At 33.9% G+C, this 16,533-nt stretch overlaps 1 protein-coding gene across 12 annotated transcripts in view; it reads left to right on the top strand.

Annotated features, from left to right (window-relative positions):
- The window catches only part of RELCH (RAB11 binding and LisH domain, coiled-coil and HEAT repeat containing), a 121,476-nt gene that overhangs the window by 22,363 nt on the left and 82,580 nt on the right, over positions 1 to 16,533 (top strand). For 10 of the 12 annotated variants that reach the window (XR_003016916.2, XM_011733318.3, XM_011733317.3 and 7 more), the window contains exons 2-5: positions 1,900 to 1,989; positions 11,856 to 11,927; positions 12,038 to 12,093; positions 12,202 to 12,315. Coding sequence is in view for 11 of the 12 variants with exons in the window: in XM_011733318.3 (XP_011731620.1) it covers positions 1,900 to 1,989; positions 11,856 to 11,927; positions 12,038 to 12,093; positions 12,202 to 12,315 (332 nt within the window). In the remaining variant the exon portion in view is untranslated. The remainder of the gene's footprint in view (positions 1 to 1,899; positions 1,990 to 11,855; positions 11,928 to 12,037; positions 12,094 to 12,201; positions 12,316 to 16,533) is intronic. The other 2 variants (XM_011733321.3, XM_011733320.3) reach the window with 1 other exon arrangement.

The raw sequence follows: 16,533 nt of genomic DNA, 5'->3' as shown, positions 1-16,533 counted from the left end.
TAAAAGTTTTGCAGTTTTCACTGTTACGTTGGATCTATGATCCATTTTCGCTTGTGATGTGAAGTAGTGGTCCAGTTTCCTTGTTTTTACATGTAGAAATACGGTTGTCCCAACACAATTTGTTGAAAAAACTTCTTTTCTCCAGTGAAGTGTCTTGGTACTATTGTCAAAAACCACTTGACCATAAATGTAAGGGCTTATTTCTGGACTCTCAATTCTATTGCATTGTTCTATATCTGTATGCCAGAACTGTGCTGCCTTGATTACTCTTAAGTTTGAAATCAGGAAGCATCCGTCCTCCATCTTTATTCCTTTTCAAGATTATTCGGCTATTCTGAGACTTTTTTGTTTCCATGTGAGTTTTAGCATCAAGTTCTCAATTTCAGCAAAGAAAAAAAAAAGAAAGCCAGCTGGAATTTTGATAGGAATTGCATTGAATCCGAAGATTAATTGTGGAATATTGCTATCCTGATATGGATCTTCTGATCTGTAAGCCTGGTCTGTCTTTCTGTTGATTTAGATCATCTTTAATTTCTTTGGATAGTGTTTTGTAGTTTTTACTGTATAAGTTTTGCATGTTTTTGTTAAATGTATTCTTAAGTTTTTTTTGATGTGTTTGGAAATGAAACTTGTCTTCGTTTTAATTTTGGTTTGTCATTGCTAATGTATAAAAATCTGACTGATTTTTGTGCATTGGTCCCATGTTCTGAAACTTTGAAAAACTCATTTGTTAGGTCTAATTGTTTTTTAGTGGATTCCTGAGAGTTTCTTAGATATAACATCATGTCATCTGTGAATAGTAATAGTTTTGCTTGTTCTTTTCCAAACTGGATGTTTTTGGTTTCATGGTTTTTTATGAGGAATAAGCAGTCATTCAAATCATTGTTTCCCTCTATGAGAACATTGTTTTTCTCTGTCCGCTTTTAATATTTTTCTAAATTTTTGGGTTTTTGCAATTTGATTAATAGGTGCCTAAGTTTCTCTTCTCTTTATTTATCCTCCTTGATGTTCTCTGACCTTGGACCTGCACCTGTCCCATCTCTTGCCTCATTGGTTGTGGACTCCAATTCTGCATATGTTAGACCTTTGTTATTGTTCCACTTGTCGCTGTCAATTTTCTTTTCAATCTTTTTTGTCTGTATTCTGCAGATTGAATACTTTCCATTAATCCATCTTTGAGATTTCTGACCTTTTCCTCTCTCATCTCCATTCTGTGATTAGGCTATACAAGGCATTTTTAATTTCAGATGTTTGTATTTCAGTTCTAGAATTTCTATTAGCATTTTTTACATTCCATAGTTTTTGCTAAGATATTAACTGCTTTCATTTATTGTATACATATATTCCTTTACTTCACATGGCATAGTTATACTAGCTATTATAAAATGTTAGTCTACTGATTTTACCATTATCTCCTGGTATCATCTAGGAGTTGGTCCCTGTTGATTGTTTTATTTCTTGGAGTGGATCACATTTTACTGGTTTTTGTGTATCAAGTAATTTTTGACTGTGCGATGGATGATGTGTGTGTTAGGCTGTGAAGACTGGATTCTGTTCTTTCAGTAGGCACTTGTTCAATCTGTAAACTCTTAGGTGGCAGCTCAAATTTCTGTTTGGTTTGTTTGTTTTGTCCTTAGCTGGGCTGCTTGCAATATTGCCTGTGTGTGTATTGTTTGGGAGTTGGCCAGAGATTTGGGCAGGGAAATTTGGTTTCTTTAAAGTTGATTGCTGTTAGCATTTTTACTTTGTTTTGTTGTTGTTGTTTTAAAAGAACTCCTAGATCTTAGAATTACTGGTTTATTAACTAGAAATAATTATAAGTATTTGAATTCCTCTTCCTTATTTTAACAATTAAATTAAAATGCACATTTAATTTTTTTATATTTCTCTTTATTATAGATCGAGCTGGGAGCATTAGTACCCTTGATTCTTTAGACTTTGCAAGATATTCAGATGATGGTAACAGGGAAACAGATGAAAAAGTGGCAGGTGAGTAAAATTGTAAGGACAGATTTGGATTCTTTGACATTCCAGAAATAATGAAATGGCTTGAGGAATTTTTTTTCCTTCTACAATTTGGTACGTGACTATAACATATACAGTTATTATACAAAGTTATGTTACTAATTACTAATTTACTGCAAGTTTGGGGGTTCTCCAACTTTTTCTTCTTCTGGTACTGAGTTTCTGGTTATGTATCCCTGTAATTTGATAAGTTATACTTGGAGCCAGCAGTTTACAACCACACAGTTGTGAAACTCATGTATGACAGGTCCAAGACAAAGCTGGACCTTAGCCTCATTCCTTTGATCCTCCAAACCAGGGCTGATAGTCACATATGTGTACCAACACAACTCTATTGATTATTAAAAATTGGTTTTGAGCCAGGCATGGTGGTTTGCACCTGTAATCCCAGCTATTTGTTATTTGGGAAGCTGAGGTAGGAGGATTGCTTTAGGCCAGGAATTTGAGACCAGCTTGGGCAACATAATGACACCTAATCTCTTAAATTAAAAAAAAAAAAGGTTGAAATACTTCTGTGCTTGTTGCTAAAACTTTGCCTTGAGATCCCTGAGTGCTCCCCAGCTGTCACAGCATGTCTTCAGAAACTTCTGACTTTGCTATGATCCAGTAAAAGAGGGTTAATGACTGATACAGTGAGGGCTTCCAGGACGCTGCCCATCCCAATAAGAAGGACAACATCCTTTTTAATTGCTTGGTTGCTCATGTCAATCTTCCTCCCTGCCCATCCCCCCATCCTCTCTCCCATACCAGTCTTGACTTCCAGGCAGTACCACTGAATCTGTAGGAACTTCAGCGGATCAGTTTGTACCCAGTGTTCTGCCTACACCAGATAAGCCCTGTTGGAATTTGCTAGGGGTCCACTTTGGAATTCACCCTGTAGCGGCCTTGGCTCCTTGGGTGTAAATATCTGCTACCTTTCTGGTGCCTCAAGTCTGTGTCTGTCTGCCATTGAAGTCATTCTTGAGTGCCTTGCAGGAATTGTAGTTTTCATAAGACTTAGGCTTTGAGAGAGATGGGGAAAGCAGACAGACATCAGTTGAGTATTTTGAGCTCCATCAAAATGGTAGGTACTTCTGGAACAAAAGGGATGCCGCATGGGACACACAGGGCCTGTGAAAGAAATATGGGGTTGGGGAATACCTATAACGTGATTTCTCTCTTGACCAACTCTGTTGAATATTTCTTCCATTTACTGGGATGAGTTTTTTAAAATATACCAAATGCTTAACCCTTGTGGTCATTATGAATAAAAATGAGTGCTGATTCTTATATAGCATTTGTTCCATTCTAAACACTGTTCTAAATTTATATTAAGTCACTGAGTTATAGAATTGTTATCTTGTTCCTGTCCCCAGGATATTGAGGCTCTGAGAGAAATTATATAAGACTCAGTAGCAGAGCTAGGATTCAAATCTACATAGCCCAGGAACAGTCTACGATTGACTATTATTTGCTACCTCTTGGCATAAAAGATTAGGTTTGGTCTAATTAAAAATGTCATTCCAATAAATGATTTTCATTCCTTGCTCAAGACTAGAGATATTGAATATTTTAAAATATCAGACAGTGTTATATGAGTTAGAAAAAAAATGTAATTGTTTTTCTGAGAGAGGATTCAGCAATATAAATAATAGCAGAATATCCATGTAATGGGGAAGTCACTAGAATAGTTTAATGTGGCTCTCCATGTCAAATCGTGGTTGAGTTATGAGCATCATTTATTAACAACTCTATCAAAATGGCAAATCACATTGGTAATATCTAAAAATTAACAATTCAAATTTTAGGATGAATTTATCCTAATTATATCACTCATTAAATAGCGCTTGTTATATGTATTAGCTATTTATATTATAAAATATATGGTATTTTAGTTTATTTAGAGACCATATGTAGTTTTGTATAGTTTTATTGTACAAATTGTTACATATTAAAAAATAACTCCTACCCAGAAGTTATCTATATAATTATGTTTTTTCCTTTAATTTCCTTATTAAAACTTATATTTTAGATTGAGTAAAATTAAAGAGGTTTATTATTATTGTCCTGATTTAGATATTTTAGTACTTCTAAGTAGGGGGAAGCTGACATAAATGCAAAATGTTTAGCTTAAATTTATGATCATTAGGCTGGGCACTGTGGCTCACACCTGTAGTCCCAGCACTTTGGGAGGCGGAGGCGGGTGGATCAGCTGAGATCAGGAGCTCGAGACCAGCCTGACCAACATGGTGAAACCCGTCTCTACTAAAAATACAAAAATTAGCCAGGCATGGTAGCATGTGCCGGTAGTCCCAGCTACTCAGGAGGCTGAGACAGGAGAATTGCTTGAATCCAGGAGGCGGAGGTTGCAGTGAGCCAAGATTACACCACTGCACTCCAGCCTGGGTGACAGAGTGAGACTCCGTCTCAAAAAAAAAAAAAGGTGTATATATAATCATTATATATATATATAATCATTAATTGGTATAATCTCTATTTATGTCAATATAGGTAGAAGAGAAGAAGAAAGTAGAAGTTCCTCTGACCAAATTTCACTGTGTACATAACATTTTCTTTCACTGTGTAACTTTTTATTAGAAGGCAGAATAAAAAGGTTGATATTCTCTGTCTGACCTAAACGCTTTTTGAGAGACAGTGAGCAAAGGGCAGCGAACCTGGATAACCCCCAGATTTGCACAACTAGGATTGAAATTTATTAAATATGTGATAATTTTGGCCTTTTTTTTTTAATTTGAGACTATCATAAGACAGCAGACCTTACATTTTTAACCTATAGAATATACTATTTATCTTGTTTGAAGAAATAAAATAACTTTTTATTACTATACCGTGCTCATATATAAATAAATGCTGTGATTCATGTTCAGTAGGAAAAATAGGAAGAAGAGCATATATAATCCCAAGAGAATATATTTCAGTCGTTTAGTGCTCACGTATCATGGCTTGTTACTGAACCAAATGTGTGAGTGTGTGGATGAAACTTTTTTTTAAAAGTTTCAATTAATCATAATTCCTATTCACAAAAAGATTGTGACTCTTTGCTTTTACTTGAAAAGCCTGTCAAAAGGCCAGTAATCGGGAAAAGATAATTGTCCTCTCATCTGCCACTGAATCGCATGTAAACCTCACTAACTCCTCATGGGTTGGAGTCTTGTGCCTGTAGCTCTCCCAGGCTACTCCTGCAAGCTGGTAGCTCTACAGTTCTGGGTCTCAGAAGTGGCCCTACTCCCACAGCTCTTCTTGGCATTGCTCTGATGGAGATTCTGTGGCAACTCTGACCCTGCAGTAGGTTTCTGCCTGGGCCCCCAGGCTTCGCAATACGTTTTTTGAATTCTAGGTGGAGGCTGCCATGGCCCCACAGCTCATACAGTCTACATGTCTACAGAGTCAACACCACAAGGAAGCTGCCAAAGCTTACTGCTTGTACCCTGTGGAGCTGCACCACAAGCCTCACTTGGACCTGCTGGAGCCATAGATGGAGTGGCCAAGGAGTACTGCACCAGAATGCAGGGAGCAGAGTTTTGAGGCGGCTTTGAGCAGTAAAATCACAGAGGGACCCTGGTCCTGCCTCCCAAAACTACTCTACCCGCCTAGAACTCTGGGACTGTCATAGGAGGGACAGCCTGAAAGAGCTCTGCGATGCCTTCAAGGTCTTTCTCCCATTGTCTTGATGTCTTACCTGGCTTCCTTCTACTCATATCCTTAGAAAATGGCCACTTACCACACCCTTAGTTTGTTCTCTGAACATACCTTTTCAATCTACATGGACAGGCTGCAAATTTTTCAAATCTTTCCACTATTTTAATTGTAAATTCCATCTCCCAATGATTTAATTTTGAAGCTTCTATGACTTAAAGTGTTAGAATATCTCATTTCAAATCTACCCAAGTTGGCAGAAGCTCTGAAATAAGCTTCTGTAGGATAACAGAATAAACTGTGTCTGTTACTATGATATGAGGGGAAAAGAAGAAGAATGAAGAGACATCTAAGAACAAACATCTGTATTCTTTTCCTATACCAATACTGGGTAGAAGGAGCTTGTGGATAACACACTAATGAGTCTGTTTACCCACCTGGCAAATGAAGGGTCTCCTCTAACCCTTAATCAGGTGTTAATTTATGAGACAGACACTAGATTTGTTTTCAGCATCATTCTTACCACCTTTCTTGTAGATTTAAAAGTCTGGTTATTTTTTCACATCTGCACACATATTCCTTCAAAGAGGAAGGGATCTCTAAAGGAACAAATGTTTATTAAGCACCTACTGCATGTCAGGTACTATGCTAGGTGCTTTATATAAAATATTTTATTTAATCTTGTTAGGAATGCTGCAAAATAGGTCATTTTTAGGTTTATAGTTTCTATAAGCCTAGAAAACTAATGCTTATACCAAGGTTGAGAAATTTACCCAGTAGCTTACATATAGTAAGGGGCATGATCAGGATGTATCATATAGAGGTTTTATTCCAGAGCCCACAATAGATCTTTTAGTACCAGGCTGTAGCTCTGACCCATCTGTATATTCATGTGGATAGAATATTCTTGTCTTTCTTATATGAAACTATTTCACAGAGCCATTTTCTTAGAAAAGAAGTAAAATTTTAAAAACTTTTTATTTTAGCTATTTTCCATTTCTCAATTTATTTTCTATGTGAAGTATACATTTTTATATAAAATGATTTAAGTAGTAGCAGACATTGAACCAAAATGAGTTTAATATAGGTGATTTTTCATTTTAGGTAAAAGCCTTTATGTTATTAAACAAAACTACTGTACTTAGCACATATACAATGTACCTCTTCAATTTTCTAGTTTTCTTAAAGGTAACAAGAGACATCTGTGTTCTAAATATCGAGATAGCCATTATTTAACTTATTTTAGGCATTTCGAGCATCTGCTATGTCTTAGGTACTATGTGTTAGGTTTCTATGTAGACATACAAGATAGATAACGTTTCTGCTCTTCAGAAATTTGTCTGAAATATGTCTATATCTGTCATACAGATATAAGTTCAGTACATTGGAAATGGTAATAGAGACCTTGTTGATTTAGAACCCCCCCTATATTCCTGTTTCAGGTTCACAAGATCTATCTTTTAGCATCAGAGTCCCTGACTTTATTTGTTCTCACATCTCTATTACTGAATTACTTCCCTAGTTAACACCTTAACTCTGTTTTGAGATCTGGAGAACTAGAACTATGCTTTCTGATTTGTAGGCAACGACACTCCTGAATGCTGGTAAGATCAGTTAATGTTTCAGACAAGTATTGGAATGTCCATTTGTACTCAGCAAGTATTTGCTGAGTGCCTTCTCTATAGTTCAAGCATTATGCTGCTCTAGGAACATCAGTCAACAGTACAGACATGAAGCCTTTAGGAAGCTTACATAATCTAGTAGACATTCTAAAATGGTCTTTAGATTTTTGCTCTGAGATCATCTGTCCCTGTCTCCTGGATTAGAAGTAGCCTTCTCATTTCTTAGGTAATGGCCTGGCAGCATCCATATCTAGCCTTATCAGGATTAAATAAGCCTATTTGGCTTCTAATTTGATGTTTCTCCCTAGGTACAGATAAATCTTTTCTTTCCTATTAGCAGTACATTTTTATTTTCTTGATTTAAACCATACCTAAATCTTACTTCATAATTTTGTTGGATTTAAAATAGGATAGGTGCTCCAACAAGGCTGTAAAGAAGATAAATAGCGTTTTGAAAATAGATTTCTTGTTATTCGTCACCATGAAATTAAAATAGGCTCAGAGAGAAAAAAAGAATACATCATTGTGGTGGGTGGTTATATTTAATCTAAAAATACAAGTGATTATATGTTCATTAAATTTTTGTGGGCTGGAGAAGGAGGGTTTTATCTTTACTTTAGATTAACATTTCCGAAAGTGTATTTCACGAGAATGTTCGTTTCATAAGGGAAAAACAAAAGTGGGAAAAAAGAAACAGAATTTTATGGTCATATAAGTTTAGAAAATCATGGTTTTCTGCATAATTTGTCAGGGTCTTTAGGGTTTTAGGTTATTGTAGTAATTTATATATTAAGTCATAAAGGTCTGAACTATGACAATTGCAGAGACAGTTTAGATGAATGGTTATTTAGGGAGTTATTAAAGGTTGGAATCAGTATGGCTTAGACATTTAATTGGTGTGAGAGTAAGGCCAAGGAATAAGTGAATAGTCATCTGCAGGTTTCCCATTTGGCCAACTGGGTAAATAATGGTGCCATTATTGGAGAGACGGCAGGAGAAACAGGTTTGAAAGGAAGATGATGAGATCCATTTAGATAAGATTGAACTAGTAATTTATGAGACATTCAAGTGGGCATGTCCAGGAGATAACTGGGTAGGTCTTTGTCTTATGAAAATATTTTTTAAATTTTGGAGTCTTCAGAGTACTTGTGAAACTTAAAACCACAAGAGTGAAAGTCATTCCAGTGGAGTGTGTAAATTAAGAAAATGGCTAAGGATGATACACTGATAAACACCAACTTTGAGATGAGTGATAGAGGAACTCAAGCAGAAAGAACAATAATGGGAAGAATTTTATTTTAATGCTGTGGGAAAGAGGATGCTTTGTTCCCACCAAGTTGAATATAGAAAAACAAATATCTACAAACTATGGGGATTGCATCTTGCTTTCACTTATTTATTGCTAAGTCATGCCTAACAGTACTAAGTTTCTCAAGTCTATAATTGGCAGGAAGAATTTTCTAAACCTGGTAGAGGTGATGATAGTACTGCCTTAGGACTTCTGTATTATTTTAGGGATGGGATTTTATTCTAACTCATATTCTTACAAAAACTGAAAAGAGAATTTTTTCTTTTCCTACAACTGTTCTTGGATACTAAAATAAGTATTAAAAATGGGGAAGTGTTATTTCAAATCACCTTATAGTCAGGAAAAAATTCCAGAAAATTCTGACTTGAAAGAAGACAACTTTACATAGCAAAGTAGATGACTCAGACCTATTGATTGGAACTCATCAATAATGAACTAGAATGGGAAGGAAAAACTACTTCTTCAGACCAGTGTTATGGAAAAGATCTTTTAAAATACAGCAATATTTTGAATGTGAGCCAAAAAGAACTAAGTCTAGCAAGCATTTCAAGATAATATTAGTGATGAATTGAGTTGGACAACAAAGTATTGATATTTCTACTTTGAAATTTCACATTTCACCTTTGGTGTCTCCACATAGTTGTACATCTCATAAGTCATGAAAGCGCAACCTTTAAGCACTCAAGTGCCTCTAATATACTACAGTATTATCCATTGCAGCTTGAGAAATAACTGTTTCAACTAATCTAGAGTTGCTTATACTGACTTTTAAGTGTTAACTGTTTTGGTAAGATTATGATATGTGATGTTAATATACATCTACATCTTTGCAGTTATTACTTTAGTTCTAGTAAAATCATATTCAGCAGAGTTGGACTAGTAGAATGAGCCTCTTGGTTGTTCATTCCTGCAGCATTTTTAATAAACATACATATCCTCAAACATTTTTAGGAAGAATTACAATATTTTAAAAGTATTTGCAAGGTTGTTTGGCACAATGTCTCTCTTTACAGGATAATTAATTTTTAGCTTTAATGTTAATAAAGAAAATACATTCATGTATCTGTATATATAACACTGCTATTAACCTTTCTTTTGAAACTTTCTCATGTAACTGCAATTACTTGATCATATTATGCCTTTATAGAAATGTGCTATAGATTCAAACATATGCCTTTGTCTTTTAAAGTCTATATTGTATATTAAGAAACATGCAGCAGAGTGAATTCATATTGATAAGTACTATCTTTTCAAAGCATTGGTAACTTCTAATGACATTTGGCAATATATATGTAGATGTGCATAAAAATATAAATTCTTGCCGTCTGACATGGGTTTTTCTGGCTTTCTGTGCCTTAATCATTCAGTGTTTTGGTCACCTAAACTTTCACCAATTGCATTTTGAGTTTTTTCCCAGTTGTGTTTTAACCAGTTTTTTTTTTCTTTTTCTTTTTCTTTTTTTTCCATATTTCTATCATTCTGGCGTAGGGCACTTCTGATCTGCAATTGTTCTGTAATGTCTTAGAAAATTTTAAGTGATATCAAAAGCATGATATATGTATTTGTTTTATTTAAGATACAGTTAGGTATTTTTAAATCAAAATCAATTGCCTAGAGTTTTAAAATGTTAAAAAAAAAAAAAAAAAAGTAAACCAACATGCTGTGTGTAAACCTATTCTGTACTTACCTTGCACACTGAATGTGTCCAGTCTTACTTCAATGCAACTCTAAGAGTTTCCGGAAGTGTAAATGTTAAGAAAAATGTTTAACTTTGTTGCACAGAAGTATTTGCAGATCAGCATTGCTGACTACCAAAAAACATATAGTAACATACAACGTCATCTGATTTTTAGTGGTGCTTCCATGTTGCTGCAGTTAAATTCTGTGCATCAAAATAATTGGCCTTTGTGTACTAGATGTGATTCAATTACATCTTGTTTTTATTGAAAATGTGCAAACTGAGTGAATCCTAATTTTTCCATATATTTTTATAGCCGTGGCTCTGATAACATCTCATTTGGCATCTTTTTTCTGTGTATTAGTCAGTTAGGAAAAAATTGCATCTTTAAGATGAAACCTTAAGTTCCAGTTTTTATGCAGAATGATTTAACTACTATAATTTCTTAATATTCATTTGTGGCAAAGATCACTTAATTTTCCCAGAGCTTTACTTCTCGGAAATATATTTTTTTCTCGTCTAACCTTGGCTTTTTCTTCAGCACAGTAATTACACATTTTAAGAAAAATCCCCAGTTGAGACACACATAGTTAAATCTCACTCGTGATGAAACATTTTAAAGAGTTTATTAAAATGTTTCTCAATATTCATATTTATGACATAATCACTATGTGATAATAGGAGAAATTATGAGTTTCACTAGTACCTCTTAACATGAACAAATTTATTAGAAGAGTTATCAGAAACTTTGATATTCTACTTAGTCCTACTCAGTATCCTTAGAAAACTATACTTTTAGAAATGTACACATTCATTTGCTATAGAATTATCTTAATTAGAAATTAAAAGTGAAACTATTTCTTTCCTGTGGCTCTAAATGAAAAATAAAACCCTTTGGGTTTTGGGTTTTTATTACTTTTTTGATATGTGTTTGACATATCTATGTTTGTTTTTAGAAAACATACTCTTGTTTGTAGAAAAATATATAGGCATCATGACATTTGTTAAATATTTAAACCATATTCCTTCAACATCCTAACAAAGGGATCTATTCACTAACGTTTCTGTACGTTGATTTATAACATTATTCTAGACAATGCATTTTAAATTAAGTTTTGTAAAAAAAAAAAAAAAAAAATCCTAAGTTTTCTCTTTTTAAGAATATTTGCTTGGGCTTCATCTAATTTTTACCTTATCCCCTAAAATTATGTCACCTGAACACATCCATTACATTTCTTACCTAGACTGAATAAAGCAGAAGTACCCAGATTATTAATATTTTTATTTATTTAAACGAGAGTATGCCATAGATTTTATTTTTAAATAGAACTATTCCCTGTCAGACAGCTAGAACATTGGATAATAACCCCCTGAATTCTACTAAAACTATGGAAAACATTCACCAGTTTGCTTGCAAATCAACTCTGCTGCATGCGTTCACAAGTTTCATAAAGATTGCATGCTTTCTGTTTTCAATACAAATTGTATTTTTTTTTCACACCCATCCTTGCTTTTTATTTTTTAATTTTTGTTTCCCTTTTCTTGGTTGGATGCCTTTGTGTGTTTATTCCAAATCCCTGTCCAGTCCTGGAGTTTGAACTACGGAAAGCCAAGGAGACCATTCAGGCCCTCCGAGCCAACCTGACAAAGGCCGCAGGTGGTGTACATAAAACTTTTTTGAGACTTTTCAACTTTGACAATGTAGAAGTAGCAGAGATATTTTAAAATGTAAAATAGTAAAATAATATTTATGGTTTTTTCCACCAGAACATGAAGTTCCTTTACAGGAACGAAAAAATTACAAATCAAGTCCTGAAATTCAGGTGAGTGATGGAAGACAAATGTAAAATTATCTTCCACATAAAATGGGAACATAAATATTGAAGGAGGAAAACTTATGATTTCCTGTTTGCCTCTTATTTTGCTTCCAGGAGCCAATCAAACCTCTTGAAAAGAGAGCTCTAAACTTCTTAGTCAATGAATTTTTATTGAAGAATAACTACAAGCTTACATCAATAACCTTTTCAGATGAAAACGATGATCAGGTAAAGTTACTTTTTATTTTTACAATAATTTTTTTTTTACACTTATAATTCACTTTCTCTTGGACATAGTTTCTTTTTTTTTTTTTCTTTTTTTTTTTTTGTAAGTTATTATATAGTAAAATTCTACAAGGCTAGTTACCAGAAACAGCAGTCTCTTGCCTACCTAGTCTATTAATTCTATTAGCTTATAGATTTTATTCTTTCCCTGTTGCTTTCTACATAAAGACTTTTCATTCTTTCTAGATTCCTTTTTACCACTCCTCAGGGACTATATGGTCCACTCATTTTTGCATATATTCATAAAGTATGCTTTTTAAAGACATATACTTGATAGTATAGGTTATTCTATACTTATAAATCCAGTTTAACTATAAACCTCCTCAATTGCACTGTAACAATTAAGATGTTAGATAAATATATGACAGTATTTAAGAGAGTATATGGTAAATGAGAGTGAGAAAATCAGCTGTGTCTCTCTGAATAGGGGCCAATTTTAGAACTTTATTATTATTATTATTATTTTCCTGATAAAATCTTTTAAGCAAAAAAGATGTCTTATTTTAGTGTCATCTCTCAAATGGAATATTTTGACTTCTTAGTGCTAATGGATCGGTCCGAATCTTGTACCTTAAAAAAGTAAATGCCAGCAAATTTATTATGTAGGAATCTGAAGGCCATGATTTTAAATCAAGATTATTCTATTGGTTCGTAAAATCTCCTATAGATCCTTTAGCAAAAATAGAAATTTTCTTAGTAAGATAGTTCAGTTCTCTCCTCAGTTATTAGAATATATTTGGCAAAATTAAATGCAATAAGTATCTAGTTATTTTTTATTCAATGGTAGCATCACTGAACATGTGCTATGTAAGAGACATTAAACTAATATTTAACTAACATGAGTATTATGCAATGCTATACTATGGTTATAGTTTGGGTTAATCGTGTTTTTTAAATGATCGACTAAACAGCAAATAGGAAAGATTTTGAATATGTGAGAAACATTGAGAGGTCAAAAAGAACACAGAAAAGGAGGAAAAGAGGAGCCAAAAATAGATGGAATACATAGAAAATAGATAATAAAATGGTTAGATTAAAACCTAGCTCTATCAGTATTCACTGTAAATGTAAATGATTAGTCCTTCTCGAATAAAAATCAGAAATTAGAGATGTCAACAATGCTCTCTCAATAATTAATAGAACGAGTCAACAGAAAATCATTTAGGATGTAGAAGACTTGTGCTACGTTATCAACCAATTGGCCATAATTACAATTTATAAAATACTTCATCCTTCAACAGTGAATACATACTCTTTTTAAATTCAAATGGTTCACTTACAAAGGTAGACCATATTATGGGTTATAAAACAAGTCTTAAGATGGTGAAATTAAACTAGCAATTAGTAACAAAGTTATTTCCAAATAACGCGTGAGTTAAAAAAGAAATTAAAAGGGAAATCATAAAGTATTTTGAACTGAGTGAAGATGAAAACAAAACATATCAAAATTTGTGGGATATAACTAAAATAGCACTTAGAGGGAAATTCATAGCACTAAATGTCTATACAAGAAAAGAAAACATTTCAAATCAGTGAAATCAAGTTCTGCCTTAAGAAACTAAAAAAAGAAAACCAAGTGAAACCCAAAGTAAGTAGAAGAAAGGAAATAATAAAGATGATAGCACAAGTCGATACAGGCAGCAGAAAACAATAGAGAAAAATTAACGAACAAGTAGTCCTTTGAGAAGATCAATAAAATTGATAAACCTCTTGCCTAACTGATTAAGAAAAAAAGAGAAGATACAAATTACCAAAATCAACAATGAGCAAGGTTACATCACTACAGATTTTACTTATATTAAAAGAATAATAAAAGAATGTTATGAACAACTTTTCTTGTAAGAAGACAACTGCCAAAACACACTCAAGAAGAAATAGATTATTTGAAGGGCTTTATATTTATTAAAGAAATAAAATCTGTAGTTAAAAATAATCCTGCAAAGAAAACTCCAGGTCTGGATGGCTTCACTTGCGAATTTGACCAAACATTGAAGGAAGAAGTAATACAAACTCTTCTAGAAATTAAAGGTAAGGGAATATCTCCTGAATCATTCAATGAGACCAGCATACTTCTGATATCAAAACCAGAGAAAGACCCTGCAAACAAATAAAATTACAGACTCATTTCCTTTATGAATATAGATATAGAAATTATGCATAACATTTTAGCAAATCAAATTAAACAAAATGTTAAAAGGACAATTCATTATGACCAAATGAGGTTTATCCCAGGAATATAAGGTTGAGTTCATATCCAAAAATCAGTCATCATAATTCATCATATTAAAAAGAAAATAATATAATCATCTGAGAAGATGCCGAAAAGGCATTTGACTCAATCCAATATCCATTCTCTTTTAAAACTTTAAAGAAATTAGAAATAGAGGGACATTTCCCCAACTGATAGAGGACGTTTATAGAAAGCCTATCACTAATATCATTCTTTTTTTTCTTTTTTTTTTAATTATTATACTTTAAGTTCTAGGGTAGATGTGCACAACGTGCAGGTTTGATACATAGGTAAACATGTGCCATGTTGGTTTGCTGCACCCATCACCTCGTCATTTACATTAGGCATTTCTCCTAACGCTATCCCTCCCTCAGCTCCTCATGCCCCGACAGGCCCTAGTGTGTGATATTCCCTGCCATGTGTCCAAGTGATCTCATTGTTCAATTCCCACCTATGAATGAAAACATGCGGTGCTTGGTTTTCTGTGCTTGTGATAGTTTGCTGAGAATGATGATTTCCAGCTTTATCCATGTCCCTGCAAAGGACATGAACTCATCCTTGTTTTGACTGCATAGTATCCCACACTAACATCATTCTTTTTTTTTTTTTTTTTTTTTTTTTTTTTTTTTTTTTGAGACGGAGTCTCGCTCTGCCGCCCAGGCTGGAGTGCAGTGGCCGGATCTCAGCTCACTGCAAGCTCCGCCTCCCGGGTTTACGCCATTCTCCTGCCTCAGCCTCCCGAGTAGCTGGGACTACAGGCGCCCGCCACCTCGCCCGGCTAGTTTTTTGTATTTTTTTTAGTAGAGACGGGGTTTCACCATGTTAGCCAGGATGGTCTCGATCTCCCGACCTCGTGATCCACCCGTCTCGGCCTCCCAAAGTGCTGGGATTACAGGCTTGAGCCACCGCGCCCGGCCAACTAACATCATTCTTAATGATGAAAGATGAAGACAAAAACAAGAACATTTATTCTCACTACTTCTATTCAGCATCATACTGAAGATTCTAGCTAGTGCAATAAGGCAAGAAAAAGTAATTCAAGCACACATTTTGGAAAGGAAGAAATAACAATCCTTTTTCACCAATGACATAATCGTGTGTATAGAAAATCCGATAGACTCTCCAAAAAAGGTACAAAAACTAAGTGATTTTAGCAAGGTTGTAGGAAACAAGGTAAGTATACAAAAACCTATCGTATGTTATGTTAGCAACAACCAATTGGAAATCAAATTTTTTAAAATATCATGTTCAATAGTATTAAAAAATAGGAAATAACTTAGGAATAAATCTGACAGCTTCTACACTGAAAACGACTTAACATGCTAAGATAAACTAAAGAGACTTAAATGAAGAGATATTGTGCTCATGGACCAGAAAACCCAACATTGTCAAGGTAACAATTTTGATTTGTATTTTCAGTGAAATCTGAATCTCACTTTTCACTGGCATTTTTGTGGAAAGTAATGAATTTTTTCTAAAATTCATATGAAAAGGAAACAGCGAAACAACTTTAATAAAGGAAAACAAATTTGGAAGACCTAAACTACCTAGCTTCAAGTCTTAAAAGATATTATAGTAAAGACAGTGTCATACTGGTATATAGACAAATAAATTGATGAAACAGAATAGAGTCCAGAGATGGACTTACACATAGATGATCTGTTGAATTCTGACAAAATGCAAAATACCTTCCATGTGGAAAGGGTAGTCTTTTTTTTAACAAATGGTAATGGAACCATTTGCCCAAAAAAAATAAACATCAAACCATACCATATATAAAAATTAACTCAAAATGGAGCATATACTTAAATATAGATCCTAAAAAGCTGTAAGGCTTCTAGAGGAAAACAGGGGAAAAAAATCACTGCAGGCTTGGAAGATAGGTAAAAGATTTATTAGATATGACACAAAAAGCATGATGTTCTCTGTCA

The sequence above is a fragment of the Macaca nemestrina genome, chromosome 19 (genome assembly GCF_043159975.1).
Source record: "Macaca nemestrina isolate mMacNem1 chromosome 19, mMacNem.hap1, whole genome shotgun sequence".
In the NCBI taxonomy this organism is placed as follows: domain Eukaryota; kingdom Metazoa; phylum Chordata; class Mammalia; order Primates; family Cercopithecidae; genus Macaca; species Macaca nemestrina.
Note: the sequence above shows the minus strand (reverse complement) of the source record. Positions and strands in the feature narration are given on the sequence as shown.